This window comes from Bombus huntii, chromosome 1 (genome assembly GCF_024542735.1).
Source record: "Bombus huntii isolate Logan2020A chromosome 1, iyBomHunt1.1, whole genome shotgun sequence".
Classification (NCBI taxonomy): Eukaryota; Metazoa; Arthropoda; class Insecta; order Hymenoptera; family Apidae; genus Bombus; species Bombus huntii.
The window spans coordinates 9,939,498-9,960,375 of NC_066238.1; the positions used below are offsets into that span (position 1 = coordinate 9,939,498).

At 30.8% G+C, this 20,878-nt stretch overlaps 7 protein-coding genes, 1 non-coding gene and 1 pseudogene across 17 annotated transcripts; 6 read left to right on the forward strand and 3 right to left on the reverse strand.

The window, feature by feature from the left end:
• The first annotated feature begins 1,697 nt into the window (after window positions 1-1,697).
• On the forward strand, window positions 1,698-4,888 carry LOC126870488 (peroxisomal membrane protein PMP34). Of its 4 annotated transcripts, none has more exons than XM_050628307.1 (9): window positions 1,698-1,896; window positions 2,579-2,758; window positions 2,842-2,902; window positions 3,400-3,466; window positions 3,550-3,698; window positions 3,756-3,866; window positions 4,088-4,332; window positions 4,409-4,476; window positions 4,541-4,888. In XM_050628307.1, the coding sequence occupies exons 2-9, from the start codon at window positions 2,687-2,689 to the stop codon at window positions 4,683-4,685; spliced, it is 918 nt and encodes a 305-aa protein (XP_050484264.1). In that variant the 5' UTR covers window positions 1,698-1,896; window positions 2,579-2,686; the 3' UTR covers window positions 4,686-4,888. The 4 variants fall into 4 exon arrangements, with proteins under 4 accessions (XP_050484264.1, XP_050484393.1, XP_050484332.1 ...); XM_050628436.1 differs by lacking the exon at window positions 1,698-1,896 and adding an exon at window positions 1,985-2,132; XM_050628375.1 differs by lacking the exon at window positions 1,698-1,896 and adding an exon at window positions 2,019-2,139.
• A 141-nt stretch (window positions 4,889-5,029) lies between these two features.
• LOC126870947 (uncharacterized) lies at window positions 5,030-7,174 on the forward strand. Of its 2 annotated transcripts, XM_050629332.1 has the most exons (4): window positions 5,030-5,330; window positions 5,459-5,951; window positions 6,077-6,295; window positions 6,709-7,174. In XM_050629332.1, the coding sequence occupies exons 2-4, from the start codon at window positions 5,487-5,489 to the stop codon at window positions 6,736-6,738; spliced, it is 714 nt and encodes a 237-aa protein (XP_050485289.1). In that variant the 5' UTR covers window positions 5,030-5,330; window positions 5,459-5,486; the 3' UTR covers window positions 6,739-7,174. The 2 variants fall into 2 exon arrangements, with proteins under 2 accessions (XP_050485289.1, XP_050485194.1); XM_050629237.1 differs by lacking the exon at window positions 6,709-7,174 and having other exon boundaries at window positions 5,030-5,951; window positions 6,077-6,308.
• LOC126871048 (uncharacterized) lies at window positions 6,545-7,528 on the forward strand. The gene is made up of 2 exons (XM_050629453.1): window positions 6,545-6,961; window positions 7,044-7,528. Exons 1-2 carry the CDS (start codon window positions 6,594-6,596, stop codon window positions 7,300-7,302), a joined length of 627 nt encoding a protein of 208 aa, XP_050485410.1. The 5' UTR covers window positions 6,545-6,593; the 3' UTR covers window positions 7,303-7,528.
• Window positions 7,333-10,402, reverse strand: LOC126868186 (uncharacterized). Of its 2 annotated transcripts, none has more exons than XM_050623531.1 (6): window positions 10,248-10,402; window positions 8,937-10,173; window positions 8,681-8,867; window positions 8,204-8,601; window positions 7,880-8,091; window positions 7,333-7,478 (listed from the first exon to the last, which is right to left on the reverse strand). In XM_050623531.1, exons 2-6 carry the CDS (start codon window positions 10,061-10,063, stop codon window positions 7,465-7,467), a joined length of 1,938 nt encoding a protein of 645 aa, XP_050479488.1. In that variant the 5' UTR covers window positions 10,064-10,173; window positions 10,248-10,402; the 3' UTR covers window positions 7,333-7,464. The 2 variants fall into 2 exon arrangements, with proteins under 2 accessions (XP_050479488.1, XP_050479403.1); XM_050623446.1 differs by lacking the exon at window positions 7,333-7,478 and adding an exon at window positions 7,579-7,820.
• Window positions 10,403-10,548: 146 nt separating this feature from the next.
• LOC126871947 (uncharacterized) lies at window positions 10,549-11,627 on the reverse strand (annotated as a pseudogene).
• A 126-nt stretch (window positions 11,628-11,753) lies between these two features.
• On the reverse strand, window positions 11,754-14,074 carry LOC126871343 (uncharacterized). Of its 5 annotated transcripts, none has more exons than XM_050630161.1 (4): window positions 13,937-14,068; window positions 13,520-13,796; window positions 12,455-12,813; window positions 11,754-12,258 (listed from the first exon to the last, which is right to left on the reverse strand). In XM_050630161.1, exons 3-4 carry the CDS (start codon window positions 12,685-12,687, stop codon window positions 12,000-12,002), a joined length of 492 nt encoding a protein of 163 aa, XP_050486118.1. In that variant the 5' UTR covers window positions 12,688-12,813; window positions 13,520-13,796; window positions 13,937-14,068; the 3' UTR covers window positions 11,754-11,999. The 5 variants fall into 5 exon arrangements, with proteins under 5 accessions (XP_050486118.1, XP_050486201.1, XP_050486294.1 ...); XM_050630244.1 differs by lacking the exon at window positions 13,520-13,796 and adding an exon at window positions 13,842-13,872; XM_050630337.1 differs by lacking the exon at window positions 13,520-13,796 and having other exon boundaries at window positions 13,937-14,074.
• A 3,350-nt stretch (window positions 14,075-17,424) lies between these two features.
• Window positions 17,425-19,225, forward strand: LOC126870429 (THUMP domain-containing protein 1 homolog). The gene is made up of 5 exons (XM_050628178.1): window positions 17,425-17,606; window positions 17,755-18,014; window positions 18,086-18,247; window positions 18,309-18,553; window positions 18,630-19,225. Exons 2-5 carry the CDS (start codon window positions 17,817-17,819, stop codon window positions 18,982-18,984), a joined length of 960 nt encoding a protein of 319 aa, XP_050484135.1. The 5' UTR covers window positions 17,425-17,606; window positions 17,755-17,816; the 3' UTR covers window positions 18,985-19,225.
• A 148-nt stretch (window positions 19,226-19,373) lies between these two features.
• Window positions 19,374-19,445, forward strand: Trnaq-cug (transfer RNA glutamine (anticodon CUG)). The gene has a single exon. It is a non-coding gene; the product is annotated as a tRNA-Gln (tRNA).
• Window positions 19,446-19,806: 361 nt separating this feature from the next.
• On the forward strand, window positions 19,807-20,824 carry LOC126871559 (prefoldin subunit 4). The gene is made up of 4 exons (XM_050630534.1): window positions 19,807-19,995; window positions 20,058-20,162; window positions 20,257-20,373; window positions 20,483-20,824. The coding sequence occupies exons 1-4, from the start codon at window positions 19,957-19,959 to the stop codon at window positions 20,633-20,635; spliced, it is 414 nt and encodes a 137-aa protein (XP_050486491.1). The 5' UTR covers window positions 19,807-19,956; the 3' UTR covers window positions 20,636-20,824.
• The last annotated feature ends 54 nt before the right edge of the window (window positions 20,825-20,878 follow it).

Genomic DNA, 20,878 nt, shown 5'->3' on the forward strand with positions numbered 1-20,878 from the left:
GAAAAGTAATATCGACTGTACTACTATAGGTACAACAGCTTTTCCAGCAGTTTTAATTAAAGATCTACCACTTCGGTGAAAAGATGCGTGTTCATATTTATAACCTGTTGTATCTGCATCCTCGTTAAACTCCACACACTTGTGGCGTCCAGTTGTTCGATGTCGATGCCGTTTTTCGTTAAACACGGACGATTTATCATCCACAAAATGCTAAGAAATTAACGGGATCGACAAATGAAACTGTATTATCCAAGAGTCGTATGCGGAGAGTAATATTATTACCAACTATGATCAATTCCATTTGATTCATATCATTAGACGTACAACTAGTTCACGTACAACTAGTCCAGCAACAAAGGTTGCAGGATATTTAAACTTATCTTAATAGATGATCTTCGATCAAAAAATAAGCCAATTATTTCTAATAATCCCACAGATTTAGAAATTCAAATTCTAAATTTCAAATTTCAAAGCATCGTCCCTATATAGAAAGATTTTAAATAAATAAAGACCAAGCGAAAAATATTCCTTTTCCCTCAAAGACAATGTATTCATACGTCTCTTCGTTTTATACATATTACATGTGTATTTCTTCTCCTTGAAGGAACGTGAACAACGACTATCTCAAGTTGTCTTTTGCGATGTTTGTGTGGAGTGTAAGCAATCTGCGAAGTATTTCCTATTCGCTGGAGAAACGCAACGGAAAGGAACGAGATAGAAATCACTTTTCATGCGATCGCAGGGCGAACGCTCATGGGAATTGTGCAATGCGTTCAGTGGTGAAACAGAAAAGAAGGATTTCATTCTAACAGGAAAGAAAATTCGAGAACAGTCGGTGGCTCTAACGAACAGCCAGCATGGGAACTCCCGGTGGAGAAATAAATAGGAGATATCCTGAGGTGCGCCAGCGATAACCACGAGCAAGCTGCGAAATTTCGCACGACGAATGACCGCCATCTGAAATTCCCTGTTCCTCCGCAACAATAATGCGTCAAGGATTCGAATGAATTATCTTTCTCTTGCTACATTAGTTGAAGAAGACGAAAAATTCTTGTTGGCTATTTATAATCGTCAATTGTCTCCTTTTTGTACCCCTATTTTTCATTTTTCTTGCAAACGTGTACATTTTTTGTCATAAATTCAGCTTTTGTTTATTCATAACATATTCATAAGATCTTATGACATGCATTTCACTACTTCTCGGTATGTATTTTATTCGGTATTCTCGGTATGTATTAAAACGCGTTTTAATATCATTCCGATGCATATTAAAATAATTATGTTAGATAGCAAAGCATCATAATTAAAATTTATTGCGGCTACTAAGTGCCTTGCAATGTCAATAAAAAATTCGAGATATTTACAATGTCATTTATCTTTCATTTTTTCGTACCAATTACATATATAGGTTAATAAGATTAGATTATTTTTTATAAACAATGTCTATTGATTGAAGACAAAAATATTTATCCTTAAATGCATAATTTACATTTACGTTTTCAATATCCGAATTAAATTAAAAAAAAATATATTATACATTGTAATCGAAATGTACCTGTACATAACCTATAAAATCTGAATGAAGTTAATAACCGTAAATTTGAACCAAAAAATATTCAGATATGAAATTCATAACCGCGCATGCTTACAACGTACGATACATAATCGACCTCTCGAACCATCGATGTAACCTAAAGCGCAAGCGTATTATCCACAGGGGAACAGTCCATCATGGCCAAAGTAATTTTATCGGGAACATCTAGTTGACGATGAAACGACTAGAGATCTTACATCGAACTTAGCTTTTAAGCCGCAGATCGGATCGTGTCGCGACGTTCGTCGTGTTCATGATTGGGATGTTGAATCGTCCATGGTAAAGGGAACACATATAGAAAGGCAAGCACACGTACTTACTTACTGACATATCTATACATACATGTATAGTATACGGTGGTCATTTCAGAGTAGCGATTTTACAGAATCGGCACGTGCATCTTTCATTTACATAGTTACTTATAGTAATGATCATTTATCCGGAATGTTTTCTCACCAGTGCCAACATGTCGCTCGGAGAACAAAGACGTAGTTTCTCGACAACCCATCACTCGTGAAAATTATTCAACTCTATGAACGTAAAAGGTGTTGATTATACGAAATTATATGAAATTATTGTATTATTTAAATATTCCTCGATTACTGTTTTTGTAGTAATTGAATTTGTGATTAATTCACGATTTAAATTCTACTTACCGACGCGACCGTGATAATTGCGCTGTACGAAGTTTCAACAAATTATTATATATATTACAAACATTACAACATTATTTCAAACCGAGTTAGAATTATGAAGCAAATTCATAACTTATATCGATACGTAGAAATACGTAGATTAATCGATTATATCATTTAATCGATTGTTTCGATTGACTCGATTGATCATTCGATTTATAAATATCATGAATAATTCAAATCTAAAATCGAGCTGCTTATCGCGATGTCTTTCGTATAAAAATGATAATTATATTTTTATTTTAGTTGATTTTGAAATTGAAATTTACAAATATGTATATGTTTACAGAGTAATCATTGATGTTATAACATAACACGATTCAGTAAGGAATACTTAATGTAACTCGATAAATTTCATTCTAATAAATAAATTTACGAAAGCGAATGATTTGTAAAGATGGGTGGCGGAGAACGCAACAGAAGCATTTTTAGTTATGAAACGTTGGTTCACGCAATATCCGGCGCTGCTGTAAGTATACATCAATGAATTTTGAAAAGTTGTTAAATCTTTAGTGGTATGTAAATTAACTTTTTGGCTATGATACTTTACAGGGCGGCGTTGTTGCAATGACAATATTCTTTCCTTTAGATACAGTACGAAGCAGATTACAATGTAGGTATATTAAAAAATTATATATTTGACCTACTTATAATAATCGTTAATAAATCACATAAATAAATAAAAATCACATACTTTGTAAAGGTCATAGTAGTACGTTTGTGTACATTGGCTAAATGTATTTCAAAGAATCGATAAATTTGAAAACAACGGATTTAGAATAGATATAAGTGTTTGTGACATAAAAAATTAGATTAATTTTCGCACCACTGACTGTGTATATTGCGCAAAAAATGCATTAAGTAAAATGAAGTAACATAAATGAATGCATTAAGTCTTCATGAAAGAATTCAAATTAATTGATAGATTAATATAACACTTACACAATTAATCTCAAACTGTCATGAATAACCTTGTAGTTAATCTTCTAATGTATAGTATCGTGTGAGAAACGCGGTACGTCGATCAGGCTGAACGTAAACCTAGAAATAAAATAGATGTTTACATACATATATTTACATATTATTATCAAAGTTTATTTTTTTTTGCAGTGGAAGAAGACCGAGAATCGAAAAGTACACTTGCTACAATCCGTGATCTCGCCGCAAAGGAAGGACCGTAAGTTTTTTTGTTTTGTAATACGTTTAATGAGTCATAATTATTGAAATAAAAATTTCGTCTCATTTATGGTAACATCCTAGAGCCACCTTGTACAGGGGAATGGTACCAGTTCTTCAAAGTCTATGTGTTAGCAACTTCGTTTATTTCTACACATTCCATGGCTTGAAAATGCTCAGAGCAAGCAAGAATCAATCAGCTGGAAATGATCTACTGGTTGCATCAATTGCAGGTATGGTATTTAACAAAAATCACTTGAAGAGTTTTTGCTTAAAAATCGTTGTTCTAGGTGTAATTAATGTTTTGACAACGACACCACTGTGGGTAGTAAATACTAGACTGAAAATGAGAGGCATCAACAACACTCAGGAAAGAAATAACCTTTACAATACCTTATATGGTACGTTTTTGCGACACCAGAATTAATAAATTGGTATCAATAAATGTTGAATGAAGTTCAATTTCTGACACATGTACAATAAATACTGTTTAATTTTTATAAAGATATAGTCTATATCTATGTAAATAGTACGCTTAATGATGCATCTAGAAAATGACTGCAAATACTAGAAATGAATTGTTGTTAAATTAATACATTTCTATGGCACATTACCTGTTTAGATGGTCTTATATATATATGGAAATACGAAGGTTTAAAAAAGCTTTGGGCTGGGACTGTGCCGAGCTTGATGCTAGTTATGAATCCAGCCATTCAGTTTATGACTTATGAAACTATTAAAAGGAAAGTTCTCGCATCTCTACATGGTGTACCACCTGCATGGACATTCTTTGTTATTGGTGCTATAGCCAAAGCGGTTGCAACCATACTAACTTATCCATTGCAATTAGTTCAAACCAAACTGAGAGTACGTATTTACATTATTTTAATTATTTTCATAGCTTTCATAAAGACTGTACATACAGCATGATTTTAACTTTTAGCATGGTCATAAGTATCCAAACCTGCCACCAAACGCTGGGAGCTTAGAAATCCTATTTTATATATTAAAGTAAGTAATGTTTTTATAAAATGACACAAGTATAATTGTATTCAATGCGACTTCTTATTTTCAGGAAACAAGGAATAGAAGGACTATACAAAGGAATGGAAGCGAAATTATTGCAAACCATTCTCACAGCGGCATTAATGTTTTTATCATACGAAAAGATTTCAAGACTCGTTTTTCGCATTCTTTTGCATAGACCGACGTTAAGATAACAAATTTGGAGCAATATTAGTCAGCAACCTTAATATTGTTCTCCATGTAAAGTCCTCTTTTATTGTAATAGAATAATAGTATAAAATACATATATGTAACTTATATTGTAAAAAAATATTGAAAATGCTTTCTTATTTAATATAATTTTCATAGCAATTAGAAATAAAAGAGAAAGAAGTATTTAAGGTACTTTTAAAATTTACTTTATTGCGAAATTTTATCATATACCTTAGCGATCAACGAGTTAGCATTGAAATGTTATGCAAAACTCTTTTGTTTAACCACAAACGGCAAACCACATAACAGAAAAATATCCATCACACTTCTACGTATATCCGGAAAATGTGAACTCAACCATCGAGAATACTGGCGAATCTCAAGAAAACACATTTCCGGTTTCAGTCACATTTTCGTCGTCGATCCAATCGCTCCACCTCGCTTGTATCGCAGACGCGAGAAATAGAGTCGAAATGGAGCGATAAACAGGCTGAATGTGTAAATCTTGTTGATCAGAAGAGTTTGTCGTTGAAAAAAGTCGAGCGCAAATCCACAAAGGCCATTCTAAGATTCTGGAATAAACTCAAGCATCGCAAAAACGCGAGAAAGAAAGTAGAACCTATTACAAATGAATCATTAGCTTCCGTGTAAGTTTCTATGCTAAAATATCGAATAAAACTCACTTTTTGAATAATTTTTAAATGCAAATTTGACCTCCGCATTTTTAGCAACCTATAATATGATATAAATAATAAGAAATGTTAATTTACTTCAGACGGAATTATAGTCATGTTGAAGAAACAATGAGCGCTAGATCGCAACGTGGGACCCACGACACGCCAACGACCAAACGATTTCGGAGCCCGCGGATCACCGTGAGAAACCGAACAGCAAAACCACAGATAACATACGATTACGATGCTGCTATCAGTCAACCGGATGTACCGAATTTACTAGATTATAAGAATATCGGTCGTGGTGTGATGGTTAGTGGAGTTCCACTTAGAAAGAAAGCTCTAAAGACTCGCTTAAAAGGACGAATTATATCAAGAAAGAATTTTCAGAAAAGATCTCAGGAAATCAAGACGAAGTCGCTGATCCAAAAGAACGCCTCACCCATCAAAACACATACACGATCACCCAGTAGGATTAATCAAAAAACGATGGCCTCTTCCAGTATCTTTGAGAAAGAAAATTATATCGGCGAAAAAGAGAATATTACCAACAATGATACCAATAACGTTGAACATTTGTCGAACTCGTTGAGGGTTTGTACATCTCTTTCCTCCCTCGGTCGTTCAGAATTTTGTTCTTGAACTTAATTTTAAAACTTATTTTGATTAAGAAAATCACTTTACTTCATTATGGTGACATGTAAATTCGTTATATTTAGAAAAATTTAGTAGTGGACGCTAAAAACATTTCGTACAAGGATACGAAAGAGGCGATTGAGAACGATAACAATAATCAAATGACACAACAGATGAAAAACGAGACGTCAGAAGATTATGAAATTGCTAAAAAGAAATCAGCAGTTCAAGTCAAAGGCAGTAAAATTCCTCGTGCGAAGATAGCTGTTTTTCCAGTTCATACGTTTTATGAATTACATTCGGTAATGTAATATAAAGATAAAAGATAAAAATCAAATTTGGCTAGAGATTAAACAGTAATGAATTACTTGTATGATAGACGAAAAAAGTAAAAACGAAAGAATCTCCTCACTTGAAATATTCCACGACAAACTCTCCTACTGACAAGTTAGTTAAAAAATAAGATAAAAGATAATTACATTCTATTATCAATGAACATTTATTATAATAATTAAACATGAATTTAAAGCATCGATATCTCGGAAAAAAGTATGAAAAAAAGATCATCCAGTAAAGAAGAACAAAGTACTCATAAACAAGATGTGGTTCGTTTCAACGAATTACAAAAGGATACAAGTACACGCGATAATTTTTAAAATCTATATCAAAGGGAAAATATTAATTGACTCAAAAACATTCATTTTATCTAGAACAGTTTGGAACAAAGAGGAAACTTCAACGTTAGAGGCAGATGAAGAAGCGGAGGATCGTGGATTAACATCGGCCGACGAATCCCCGGCTATTATTAGTAGTATCGATGACCCTCGCGTTTTAACAATTCTACGAAGTTTAAAACTGAACTGCCCTTGCAAATCGTGCAGCGAACACAATCCAGTTTCCACAAATCAACAGGAAGATAACAGCGATTTAAAGAGTTCGTCCCCGGAAGAAATTAGAAAGAAAAAATGGTTAAAACGATATATTTAAAATTATCTACTTGAAGCTCAGAGTATAATGATTGTCACGATAATTACATGTGATTATCAACAGGTCATTGAAATATCGAAAATACATCGAGACGACTTCAGAGGATGTGGATATTTCGTCTGATTGCAATAGCGAATACAGTAAAAAAGAAAAGAGAGGTCAACACAAAGCGAAGTATATTTTGACTCATCGTATCAAAACAAGCTCAATAGTACACGCACCACCAAAAATTACGAATCGTCGACGAACTAGTTTCTCCTTTTTTAATACCCTTTTTGACATTGTTTTCTGGCCTTATTTATTTTTGAAAACGAATCGATGAGAGCTGACTTTCTTCTTCGTTTTTGGGAAGATAATATTTAAGAAGAAATGGTATGAACAATAGATCGATAATTGAAAAGTTTCATGATTTCTTTAAATATCTTTGTAGAGATATAGATATGAAACTTCGAAGTTACCATTTATTTTATGTATTGTATACGCATTATTTTTTACGACCTAAAAAATTGTATGATCTTATTAATTAATAATATATTTCACTCTACATATAGTGTTTACAAAATATTTCAGAAAACATTTAAAAGAGAGCACTTACGTATATGTTTAAGAAAATATATTTTTTATTATGTATAATAAAAATACAAATCAGAATACGCATAATTCATCGAGTCTCACAATCGGCATAAAAGTCAATTATTTACAACGATTTTATATGATAAAATACAATGGTAAAGCATTTCCGGTGTATTATAAAATAAAATTTTATGAAAAAATGTGAATAATGAATACAAAAAAATAAGAGATACAAATGTCTTCCACGATTTTACAACACACCGATTGCTGAAAGTATAAAAAATTATGTCAATACTTTCTTATTAAGTACTTCTCGATTGACCTACCTTTCTTTGTGGGTGTTGATATACTCCTATGAAGCTTTTTCGAAAAAAATGATAAAGTTAGCCTGTCGTAAAGATTATCAATTTCATTTACAGTGTTCTCCAAGATTCTTGTAAGAGCCTTTTCATTTTGCACCAAAGCTTTATCAGCGATCAAAGATAAGTGCAGATAACCCCGATAAGTTAACAACGAACATCCAATCCCCGTGTAACTCCTGAAAACGATAACTCTGAAAGCTGTGGTACTTCCAATCTTTGAGATATGGTTTTTTTACTAAAACATCATATAAGAGGACAGGAAGTATATGGCATAAAAAAACTTGTAACCTGTTTGGTATCCAAAAAACGATATTTTTCAAAGGATGGCCCATTAATTTTACTTCCTGAGGACCAACTAAATTGCTAAACACCATCGTGCTGTAACTCCTAAAAATCGGTCGTAAAAATTTATCAGGCAACACAGCTGTGAGATACTTCATCACCAAAAAATTCACTTTGTAATCGGGACTCTTTCTGAGCGAATCATTTGCTCTCTTAATAGCATCAAGGCGTTCTAAAAGTTGAGAATTTTCACGTGGATCCGCAAGCTGTTTGCCGTTTATCTGCGAAATACAAAGCGGCAATATGCCAACTGAGAAATTATTTTGCAACGGAAGGTTCTCGCTCCATTCCTCGATTTTCATCGGTAGAACGACGCTTAATTTCGTTGGAACCGGTTCGTTCATCTGTAAAATTTAAATTCACGTAGAAGTAACTATTCGCGAAGAAAATTCAAATACAGGTAAAGAATACCTAACCACTTACCCGAAGAAAGTACTTGTGTAAACTAACGGACAGAGCAGCTAATAGTACGTCTCCAAACCTTGCGCCTGTGATGCTTCTTATGTTCTGAATCTTTGTAAAGAGCCTCTGATTGCAGGCATTCTTGAAATCATCCTCGAGCCAATAAGAGATCAATTTTTCACCTGATAATTCTGCTCCATGGAGTGCGCTACGATAAAACATTTTACAATATTTTTAACGTGTTTGGAAAGAAAAGTTAGTGAACGGATAAACAAACCTTTTGTCCATGCTACGAAAAGCTTGTTGAATCAAGCAACCAGGAGCATCTATAATAATCTTCGTCATTTTTAAATAATTCTGTACCTTTTTCCAAACAATTTCCGAGAAAAAAGTACTTAATTTATCTCGTTCTCCCATTAGAAATAGTCTCGTTTCCTGTCTCAATTCTTCCAAAGTAACATTTCGCAGGTACTCTAGTCCCTCGTTGAACCTTTTCTTTAATAATTTAACGACATGTGGAAACACCACTAAATAGATGAACGGCATGGTAGCCGACATAACATCCTTTTGAACTGTAGTGCTGTTTAAGCTGTTGTCGATGTTCAAGCAAGGATTCACAGGATTCGTCACAGGTACTGTCGCATTTGACTTCTTCGTTTTCTCGCTCTTCATTCTAAAACTCGTATGCTCCAACTGCAAGAACGTTTCTGGGACCGGTTCTTTGTCGATAATAATGTCCCTAAAGAATTTGAGGAGAGCCATACCATCGCCTAAGGAATGATGGACGCGAAACAAAATAGGAACCTTGATTTTGCTCGTCAAACGTTCCTCCATTCGTCGAAGATAATGATGACTCGACCTGGGACAACATTTCCCAATTAAAATCTCCCAGGATGCTGTATGATTCTCCGGTAGAGGCTGATTGCAAACATTCGACAAAACCCTTTTCAAGTGACCGTTATAAATATTGTCACAGGATCCGTCGCAGTTCCCACGCTCATATTCCAACCATCTGATCCGTCCTTTCAGATCGATCTCCTCGCTCCTCTCCCAGAAATAGTAGCCGAACTTTCTCTTTCTCTTATACAATAACTTCTCGAAATACGAGCACACTATACGATTTTTTGCCAAATCTCGAAAACTCTCCAAGAAGTTGGCGTTCGAATGTCGAGCATCTTTTTCTAAGATCATAAGGATGTTGTTCACAGAAAGTGCCGATGATTGTTCTATAGCCCAAACGCAATCCGTCCCATCAAGAAGACCAGCGAATTTATCCTTCAATTGTATCCTTAGAACGATCTCTACGATTCGACGATAAAAGTACGAGCATATTAATAGTAAAATAATTAACGGAGAGAAAAGAAAGGTATAGAGCATGAAGAATGCTTCGTATATTTTCGTCATGATGTTTTATCAACTTTGCACTTGTTGAATCCTTCTGCTTCGAAAATGCGAAATCTTGTCCAGATTCTATGTTTTGTCGTTATATTTTTTATCGCACTGATCGGTTACACCTGTAAAAACGATTTAGAGGTCAACAAATTAAAGTATCGAAGATTTATTAATCGCTTAAAAAAGATCAACTTACACGAAGTCTAATAACAATCAGATAACCCTGAGTTCTCTCAGTGCTGATCAGCACCAAGTAAGACTAGTCTGAACAAAGTTGTTGCTTTTATAGTGAAGCACTTGTCATCGATCGCCGCTAACTTAATTTAATGTGTCTCTTTCATCCGGTTATTACCTTTAGAGTTGCATAATTCCGATGTTCTTAAACAGTGACCCTCATGTTCCCACCTACGATCTTCTTCTTAACCCGCTCGAACTCTGCAACTGTATGGTTTTACGGATCTTATCTTTGAAAAGTTTGCACGTAAAATCTCTCGTGAAAAATATTAACAGAGCTTACAATTTCGGGAAAATCGACTAAACGGTTTAATCAAAAGGAATAGCGCTGCTATTTCCGCTAGTTTTGTAACTGCGTTTCGCTTTCTGCAGAAGAACTCTTAAAAAAAGAATTTTCGTAAACTAGCCCATCGCTACGTCGAATTTCTCGAGCTGATAACGCATCTTTGCTGACTATCGAGGATATTTCAGAATCTTTTTTAAAAGCCCCGTCGTTTGATTTCCTCAATGTATCCTAATACATAATTATTTTCAGTTCTCAAACTGTTTATTGAATATTTTCTATCTAATGTTCGCTTCTTCAAATATTTCAACCTGTAACGTTTCGATAGAACCACGTAACAAAATTTCTTGTTCATCTTTTCGTCTTTTTAAAGTCAAGTATTTTTTACAAATACTTTCCACGGATTCGTTCCGTTCAACGAGTCTATCGCCAAGTGTTAATAATTTTTGTTGAAGACTACTGATCTAGAATCGATCGATTTTAACGATAAAATTAACATAAATATGTTAAAATGTACAAAACTATGTACCTCCTGCGTTTTTTCTTTAAGAAGCAAATTTCGGGAATTAAGTTCTCGTTTTAATTGCTCGTTGCGCGTTAATAAAGCATCGTACCTAGTAAATATTTTAACATCAATTTTTTTAAACGTTTATTAATTTGTGTTATAATGTAAATAATAAATAACGTTACTTTTGATGCCAAGATCTTTGTACTTCCTTTTTCAAAGAATCTGGCAACGTAATATCGCTTCCAAGACGAATGTCAGTAACACTCTGTCGAAATAAATCTACAAACATAATGTCAATAACGTTATTGTTCCTCACGGCTTAAACATTCCCACATACTGAGCATATTTTTATTGCGTTTATTTGCTTTTCTGAGATCGTCCATCATTATTTTGCTTTTTGCTTTTAAATTTGAGTATCGTAGCCATCGCTCCGCCTCTAAGCTCCGGGTAATCATGAGACTTTCCTCCAAAGATTTTATGGTACTGCGTATATTATTTATTTTTACAATCATTGTTTGCACACGAGAATCTTCCTTATGTTCTTGATACATTTCATAATTAACATATCTAACAAATATCAATTAATTGAATACCGACATGAATGAAGAAGCATTTGAATGTTGCTACACTTGCTGTTATATTCGGGATAACATTTAAACTATCAAAAATATAAATCATCGAGTTTTCATTTTTGCTTCTTTTTTTATTAAATTACATAATTTAAATAATTACAGTATAACATTCAATAAGTAAAAGTATACAGAAAATATACGACATTCGTCATCACATATAGAGATTGTTACGTGAAACATGTTTCACGTGCTAACTTTTACACATTTAAAGAAAATGGAGAATAACTTCCTGCATCTATACGAATAAAGTTTTAAAGGCACAAAGATACAAAAAAAAAATATGTTTATTAATTATTTAATTATCGGACACGGTTCCGATGCATATTGTTTGAAACTTTCATGAACGTTTCTCAAATGATCGCGACACCGATCTCTGGTATCTGCTAATATGCTGAGTAAAGAAGTCCTCGAATCGCTATTTAACGTTTCATTGAAACGTTCTAGAAGTGCCATGTCTATCTGCGGTACACCGTCCAAATCTTCAGCCATTTCTTTCACTTGCATAACTCTCTTGATTAACGACTCCAGTGTTGTTCCCTTTTTCGAGTATCTGGAAATTCATTATTTACTTGTCAGTTAACTGTTTTACCGACTGGTAAAAGCGTTTCTCTTCCAAACCTAACATTTCAAAAATGGCCACCGCTTAAAAGATAATTTTCTCAGGAAAATGGTTTAAAAGACAGTCTTCAAAAGTAATATGTATTTCTTAAAACTCAATTACTATTATTTTTGGGAAGAAAACTTACGAAAAGTTTGTCTCTTCTGTGATAATCTGCATACATGTTTCGTACAATGCCAAACACTCAAGGTTGTCCCTGAGACCACGTTGTTCCAAAAATTTTTTAAAAATCTCCCTTCCACGTGGATGAGTCAGAGTTTTATGTATATTATCTGTAATCTGATCTAATTCATCGATACTTAGTCCAGAAGTACATTTTCCGATGCAACCGATGGTTTGTCTTGGTAAAGAGGTCTGCATACTTCATTCCTCCAATGAATGTACACTTGCTTTTCGTTACAAGTGACTAAACTCGATATAACTCATCTATATGTGATTCTACGTATTCAAACTCATGTTATCTAACTCATATGCGATAGGTCGTACCTAATGGTATAGAGAAAAATCTATGTTATAAATCTTATAAATAATTAAATTCAGAGCATAATCTTAACATTCAAAAGACAGAAATTTATTACGAAAGATATTATCTGAAAAGAATAAATTAACAAAGAGAGATATAAGACTTAACGAAATGTAACGAACTTAACGAAAAGATTTTGCTTAATGAATGTGTCGGGTAAACGTCTTCACAATAACAAAGAAATAAGAAATTACAAAATCACCGAGGACATTATTACAGTAACAAACGTGAGTATGTGTGTTGTTATCTAAACCGACAAACCGACGTCACACAAAACTATCGCAGATTAATAAAAAGTTCCCAGTGACGGGAAAGAAAACGATAAACAATAGACTATACCTATAACTTAGTATTTTATAAAGCTGGATTTATGAAAGCAAATAATACGCTAACTATGACGAAGTACAATAGTTGAATTAATATCTTTAAAAATAATCGGCTAATGTAGCAAAATAATTGGTAAATATTTAATCGTCAAATTTGAGCATGTCATTCTGTGATTTATAAATAAAGTTGCTTCAAAAATTTCTACGCTATTAATTTACCATTAAACTACAAATTTTTGAACATTTGTCCATTTACTATGAATATTTATCGTCTGTATTACTATTAATTATCAGTTCAATTCTCGCTTTACAAAGAAGCACATGACATTTCAGTTATACATACATGTACACAAACATAATCGAAGAGCGGTATCGCTCTCTCGCTTCGCTTAGGAGAACTCAAACAGAACAGTATTGATCGCAATTTTAAAGAAACCGGATTCACAGTGGCTGATTGTCTTAATCGCAAGGGTTGCTTCCAAGGAATGAAACAACGTTTCAGTTGATGTTCATAACCTTTCATAACCAAATTGCTCAATTCTTTGTCGTAACACTTATTCATTCACTTATTTGTTTACACAAGTTTACTCCAAAACTTATAACAATATTAATACTTCTCCCTTAAAAGTAGAGTTAACACATAGTTATTAACAAAACTACATTACCTAAGTTAATTGAGGTCTGAATGTTGGAACACTCAAAATATTTACGAATAAATATTTGTAATCATATACAGATTCGTAACATTAACAGTACGTACTACGTAGGTAGATATTATTTCTGAACGAGACGAGAATTTACCCCACGATGCTATTCTCGTGACGCCACGCCACAGACTGACGTGTGATTTGCCTGATGCCGAAAATACACTTGTCAAAGTTAAATATATCTGCTAACAGTAAAAATATACATACAATGTATTGAAGATATTACATAGTAATAACGTTATTTCTAATCACAAATCTCGCAAAAATTTTTATCAGATATTTCCTATATTTATATATATATTTTTTTTAAGAAAAGTAATATTTAATATTAAAATAAAATTACTTTTATATCTAAATGTAAGTGCTACACTTTTCTAATGTATGTCAATATAATTAAAGTATATTACAATTTATAAAAGGTTCCGACGTTACTCCGATGTCTAGCTAAATTCGTTCTACATACCAGGTATGGTCTTTGTTATTCAAAGCACTGTCTCTGAAACAACTCGTTATTCTGAATGCAGAACACATGTACTTGACGACATTACTCGGCAGCAAATACTTGAAATGCGTTACGTAAAAATTGAGTTGAAATAATTTTTTATTATAGTGTTTAAATTAATCTATATCTTTTTATATGAAAAAGAGGGGCATAGTGGTAAGAGAAAGGAAGGTATGGTCATCGCCATACGCAGACGATATTATGCTATAAGCGGATAGAGAGGAGGAGCTAAAGGAAATGCTAAAGAGATTCGAAAATTTTTTAAAAGAAACCGAATTGGGACAGAGCACGGAAAAGACTAAGATAATAGTTTTTGACAAAAGAGACAACAAGAGGAGACAAAGAAAATGGAAATGGGGAGAGCGAGAATTAGAAGAAGTGGACGAGATAAGATACCTAGGATACATAGTACAGAAAAACGGCAGTGATGAGAAACACATACAAAACAGGAAAAAGAGAGCAACAATAGTAATGGAGAAAACATGGAGCGTGGGAGAAAGAATTTTCAAACAAGACTACAAGAGGAGAATGAAAATGTTTGGAGCAGAGGTATGGGGCTGAAACATGAAAGAAAGGCTGGATAGAATACAAAGAAGATATGTGAAATGGATCTTAGGTTTAGATATGACAACACCGAATTATATATTGATAGAAGAATGCAAGCTAACAGAAATCAAAGAAAAAGCATTAAGAAAAGCAAAAAAGTATGAAGGGAAAGCCATAGAGTTAAAAAATACTAATGATAATAACATATAATGATAAAATAATAATAATATGGTTAAATATGTATTGGTATCACTTATCTTTATGTACTGTGAAATCGTAATTGTTTATTTGCTTATGTGTTACAATTCAAAATTGCCGCGGAAAAATACGCGGGAAAATACAACAGATTCCACAGCACAGGAATGTATAGCAAAGATTAAATTAAAAAATATCAATATATAATAATTACAATATTGCTAATTATTATATACTTGTAATTGTAAATTTCCTGAATTGATGAATTTCCTGATCCTGATGAAGAATTTAATTTAGTTCACGAACAAGCATATAAAAGTTTTAAAAGAAATTGGAGGCAATATGAATTATAACCTCGTTGCGATAAACTCGTATATTTATATAAATGATTCAACAATTTATTTACCAAAAATAAAAAATTTTGTTTAGTAGTGGAATGTATTAATAAATGAAATACTATCTTGTTATGTAATATTTTTGTTTATTAATGTAATCAGAAGAAGTTATTTAAAATCATAAAATTAATAAATGAATGTGATTACGAGTTTAGATTACTTTTAGAACTTGAAAAGAATAAAAAAGTAAAGTCTCAATAAACTGAGAATTTACAAGAAAAACAGAAAGAAAAAGATAAATAAAATACTTGGACATTATATATATATATAAAGAATTAAATACTTCCACATCTATAAATACAATGAATTATATGTATATTCCCAATAACACTGCTAGGAAAAGTATTGAATGCAATGACAATTTTGATACAGATATTACAAAAAAAAAGGAATTGTACTGAATTAAATATGTATTTTCATGTAGATTAAAACATTCATATGTATGATAAATTATTATATTTAAATTATAACTGATACTCAAGAACCAAAAGATAAGAAACCACAATGAAATAAATCTGATGAAATCATCATGATAGAAGATGTTAAAAGAAAATATGCTAAATTTTATACTTAAAGGTAGTAAAAGATACATATTATTTGCTTCATAATTTTATTTAGCAGCAGAGACTCAATATCATTGAGAGTTTACTCTTGGGATCTTACAAATACACATTCAGTTTATTGTCAATACTACATAGCCAACTTAAACTAAGACTGAAAGTGGTAAAATTATAAGTGACTTAAAAACACATATTATCTCTTGTTTCAACATATACTACGATAACTTTAATGATATGAATAATGTATAAGTAATGTGTAATATAAGATTTTCAAATCTTTTTGTAGATAATATGGAATGTGTGCCAATTGTGAAACTCCCTGCCTTTTTATTACAAAATTTGCTAGAAATAATGAACGAAGTTGATAAACATAGATCTATATCTTACATAGAGCTACTTTCAGATGAAAGTTTAAACAGATACTTATATTGGAATAAAATTTTGGGATAAAATAGTATTTGATCGAAATTATGTTAATAACAAAAAAAATTAAATTTTACATTCAGAAATAGAAAGTTTATGGAAGAAAAAGCTTTTCAGGAAGTAAATAGTAAAAGTTTATAAAACCCTATTTATAAAACCTTAATAAAATACCATAAAATGTCAACAAGATCTATTCAAAATAAAAATAAAAATATTACAAATCATAATGTTACAACTAATTCAATAACATTAAATCTTATTGTCGAAACATGCAATGATGCAGTTAGCAAAGCTAATGTTACATAACAATCCAAAAATCTGCAAATGTAAATAAAAGAAACAGTAATAACTTTCTTTTATATTATTTAATTCTTCTTTAATATAAATATTATAAAAACAATGAAAATTATAGAGATATAAGAATTTCTTTGAAAGAATTATTACAATCAATATAAACACAAAAGATCATAAAGACTCAATTAATTCACATCAAATAAAGAATCGATCAATTCACTTTTTTTTAACTTTTTAACAAAAAATTGTTTATGATATAAACCCAAAGAAGATTTTTGTAATACAGTTCGCCGAAATGTCAAAACACCTTTAAATTGTAATATATTCTATTATTATTGTTATGTTATTGTTATATTATTGTTATATAATTTTGGTGTTAAGGTGCCGAAATTTATAACTCAACTAAGTAACTATATAGTAATATATTTCACACATTTTAGCATAATACGTATTTTTATGTTTTTTTTATATACTTTTTATATATTTTTATTTATTTCTACAATTGTACATATTATTAATACCTATATAGAAAAATAAAAAATTGTAATATATAACTGATGCTATTGTAAATTTATTTTACCATTATATTTATACATGCTATATATAAATTACATAGAAATTAGTGTTGGAAAATGATTGAAAATGACATATAGGTACAGTAAGAGGGCTCTTAGATCGAATGATATACGAATAAGTTGGTTATGTTTATATGTAATTACAAACATACGAATAAACTAAATCATTTAAAAAGTATAATTAGTTTCATATTTTGAATAATTAATGTAAAAATATTTTATTACATAAAAGCGTAAGTATTTAATATACATAGAATCTAATACTAAAAATATTACATTTAATTTATTAGATTTGCACAGCTCTCCACAATAAATATTAGTAAATAGTACCACATGCTTGTTTTTATTATCTATTATACAAAATAAAAATATATTTTTCAGGAAATCTTTTCATCTTCTAAATAAATAAAATAAAATCCATAATACAGGAGTTTCTAACAAAGATGTACGTCCAAAAGCGAAAAGAGAGTTACTTTCATAATCATAATTATAACCAAAAAAGACGTAAACAATTTAATTTGGAACCAGGTATAAAAGGTTTCTTATGCACATGCAATTTTTCTGAAAAAGAATGTGTACGCGATGCTTATAAATTACTTAATGAATTTGCTGATGAAATTTATGGACCAGTTACCACAAAGGTACAGTGAAATTCAGCAATAATATAAACACATGTAGTAATATAAGAGTGTCAAACTTTTTTAAATTCAAGGACTTCGATAATGATAATTCCAAAGAAAAGTCCGAGAAAGATGATTCTGTGAATGAGACAAAGAATATTGATAACGAAGATGATATTTCAGTTGCATTAAACAAACAAATTAATGAATTAAAAGCAGAATATTCAAAGACAATAAATGCCAGAAGATTCCAGGTGAATTTATCAGATATATTTGTCTTCGAAAGACTTTAGATATTTATAATTTTTTTATTAGGTAGTTGATACTGGTGTGAAGAATGTAATTTTTATAAAAAGTACTTTGACAAATCCATTAGAATTAGTTACTAAAATTATTAGTGAATTGGATAACACAAAACAGCAACGCACAAGATTTTTATTAAGATTACTTCCAATTGAAGTTATCTGTAAAGCAAATATGAATGACATTAAATCTAAAGCAGATGTAATGCTTGAAAAATATTTTGCACAGGAACCAAAAACATTTAGTATTGTATTCAAGTAGGTCTTTTAATCTACAAATTGTTTATAATTTTATTGAACTTTTAATATAAATATCAATCTAATTTTATTATAGTCGCCATAGTAACAATAATATACACAGAGATGAAGTAATCGAAGACTTAGCAGAAATAATAAACAAAAAGAATCCTGGAAATAAAGCAGATTTGAAAAACCCAGAACTTGCTGTAATTGTTGAAATGATACGTGGTTTTTGTCTTATGTCTATTGCTCCAAATTACTATAAATTTAAAAAATATAATTTACTAGAAATATGTAACACCAAAGAACCCACAAATACCATAAAACAGAAGGAAGAAAATGCTTCCATCGAGGAAAAGAAAATGACAAACCCTGATAAAAGAAATATAACAGAAGACAAACATTTAACAACAGAAATAATTCATGACAACGCAGAATCAAAAAATTAAATACGTAAATAATGTTAATACTACTTTATAAATCTATTATTATCTTATTCCTACTAATAAAAAGGAAGTGCTACATTGTATGTATTAGTGATATTTTATATTGTTTGTAAAATGTAAGTAATTTTTTGTAAAAGTTATAAGTTTATGTCTTATATAAATCAAAAAATAATACATAATATATATTTATAAATACATATATGTAATATGTAATATCGATATAAATAAATGCATTGAATCGTAATTTTTCATTTTTCATGATTAAATGTACATGTACATATGCAAATGTGCACAGCGAAAATTACTATAAAGAAAAAAACATTTTTAAATTTAAGTTAAAAAATTATTCTACATAACTATATGAATGATTTATAACAAAAGAAATTTTATAAGGTCCCATGGTGTAATGGTTAGCACTCTGGACTCTGAATCCAGCGATCCGAGTTCAAATCTCGGTGGGACCTTTGTATTTCCTTTTTTTGTCATGTATGTATATTTACATATTCTTATACATTAAACAATAATATACTCATCCTACTTACCTTTTTCATTCATTAATAAATTGTATGTTACATAAAATTAATAACAGAAAATATAAAAATGGCAAATTAGATTTAATGCAAAAGAACATTTGAAGATTTATTAACAAAATAATGCATGTAATTAAATTAGTCATATTTATTATTATTGATTTCTGTAATCTTAATAGTTAATTTTGTATGCAGTTAAGAAAAAATAGTTTAATTTGTTAAAAGATGTATGTATCTATGTTACTTAGCTAGATAAATTGCACAGGCGCCTTTAGGAAGAATACACTTATTGATGCATTTCCAACAACCATTAGTCGCTTTTGAAGATATTAGCTTCATAAAATAATGTTGTGAGTCGTGACTACTAGACATTCTTGTTTCGAAATTGTTATTTAGATTGCCATTAGACGGCGAATTAAACAGTTATAGCATACGAGTAACAAATATGTCAGCACGAAAAAACGTTCAAGCTGGATTCCAACCGGTACCTAAGAATCACTTACATTTTATTTTACAAACATAAATCTAACCTATTTTGCGTTATAGGACTCTGATGTTTATATTACGTACGAAGATCAACAAAAAATTAATAAATTTGCAAGGCAGAATGCTAAAATGGATGACTTAAAGGAAGAATTAAAAGTTAAACAGGTATTAACTAATCTAGCGCTAGTCCTTACCTCATACCTCTTGTAACCTTATTTGGACATGTATAATTTTATATATACTGTACTGTCTTTTATAGAATGAATTAAAGAACTTAGAAGATGCTTGTGATGAAATAGTTCTTTTGGATGAAGATGCAAAAATTCCATATTACATTGGTGAAGTTTTTATTTATGAAGACTTAGAAAAAACACAGGTACATAATTCTCAATAGCACACTTAGTGTTCTTGAAGACAAGTATTGCTATTATTTTCATACAAAATGATAAAATATTTAATATTCTTCCTGTTGTTCATGATTTTAGAATTACTTAGATGAGATTAAAGAAAAGAAGAAAAAGGAAATCTTTAATTTGGAAAGTAAATGTGTCGATTTGAAGAATATTATAACCGAGTTAAAAACACAACTATATGCAAAATTTGGTAGCCGTATAAATTTAGAAGCAGAGGAGGATTAATCTAGTCAAATATCCATATAATTTTTTTATAATGTGAAATAAACTTTTTATACTATTATGGTCTCATGTCTTCTAATGAATATAATATATATTATGTTATAAATTTATGCATTTTTCATGTCAAACATGTTGATTAATTGTTGTTATGTGATAAGCTCCTAATAAATTAATCATAATTCTTTCATGTAATATTTCTTAAAGTTGTTTTTACCTTTCTGATGATATAAAATCCATTGCCATAGT

What these genes read in the sequence shown, in the direction of transcription:
- LOC126870947 (XM_050629237.1), top strand. Translation starts at nt 5,442, where the DNA reads ATGTTAATTTACTTCAGACGGAATTATAGTCATGTTGAAGAAACAATG. An exon ending in ATTTGTCGAACTCGTTGAGG is followed by an intron (nt 5,952 to 6,076) that starts GTTTGTACATCT and finishes CGTTATATTTAG; the next exon opens with AAAAATTTAGTAGTGGACGC.
- LOC126871559 (XM_050630534.1), top strand. Translation starts at nt 19,957, where the DNA reads ATGTCAGCACGAAAAAACGTTCAAGCTGGATTCCAACCG. An exon ending in TTCAAGCTGGATTCCAACCG is followed by an intron (nt 19,996 to 20,057) that starts GTACCTAAGAAT and finishes TTTGCGTTATAG; the next exon opens with GACTCTGATGTTTATATTAC. An exon ending in AAGACTTAGAAAAAACACAG is followed by an intron (nt 20,374 to 20,482) that starts GTACATAATTCT and finishes TCATGATTTTAG; the next exon opens with AATTACTTAGATGAGATTAA.
- LOC126868186 (XM_050623446.1), bottom strand. Translation starts at nt 10,063, where the DNA reads ATGACGAAAATATACGAAGCATTCTTCATGCTCTATACCTTTCTTTTC. An exon ending in TTTCGTAGCATGGACAAAAG is followed by an intron (nt 8,868 to 8,936) that starts GTTTGTTTATCC and finishes GTTTTATCGTAG; the next exon opens with CGCACTCCATGGAGCAGAAT. An exon ending in TACACAAGTACTTTCTTCGG is followed by an intron (nt 8,602 to 8,680) that starts GTAAGTGGTTAG and finishes TAAATTTTACAG; the next exon opens with ATGAACGAACCGGTTCCAAC.
- LOC126870488 (XM_050628307.1), top strand. Translation starts at nt 2,687, where the DNA reads ATGGGTGGCGGAGAACGCAACAGAAGCATTTTTAGTTATGAAACGTTG. An exon ending in ACGCAATATCCGGCGCTGCT is followed by an intron (nt 2,759 to 2,841) that starts GTAAGTATACAT and finishes GATACTTTACAG; the next exon opens with GGCGGCGTTGTTGCAATGAC. An exon ending in TAGTTCAAACCAAACTGAGA is followed by an intron (nt 4,333 to 4,408) that starts GTACGTATTTAC and finishes TTTAACTTTTAG; the next exon opens with CATGGTCATAAGTATCCAAA.
- LOC126871048 (XM_050629453.1), top strand. Translation starts at nt 6,594, where the DNA reads ATGTGGTTCGTTTCAACGAATTACAAAAGGATACAAGTACACGCGATA. An exon ending in GAAATTAGAAAGAAAAAATG is followed by an intron (nt 6,962 to 7,043) that starts GTTAAAACGATA and finishes GATTATCAACAG; the next exon opens with GTCATTGAAATATCGAAAAT.
- LOC126871343 (XM_050630337.1), bottom strand. Translation starts at nt 12,687, where the DNA reads ATGCAGACCTCTTTACCAAGACAAACCATCGGTTGCATCGGAAAATGT. An exon ending in ACAGAAGAGACAAACTTTTC is followed by an intron (nt 12,259 to 12,454) that starts GTAAGTTTTCTT and finishes ATGAATTTCCAG; the next exon opens with ATACTCGAAAAAGGGAACAA.
- LOC126870429 (XM_050628178.1), top strand. Translation starts at nt 17,817, where the DNA reads ATGTACGTCCAAAAGCGAAAAGAGAGTTACTTTCATAATCATAATTAT. An exon ending in TAAATGCCAGAAGATTCCAG is followed by an intron (nt 18,248 to 18,308) that starts GTGAATTTATCA and finishes TTTTTTTATTAG; the next exon opens with GTAGTTGATACTGGTGTGAA. An exon ending in ACATTTAGTATTGTATTCAA is followed by an intron (nt 18,554 to 18,629) that starts GTAGGTCTTTTA and finishes ATTTTATTATAG; the next exon opens with TCGCCATAGTAACAATAATA.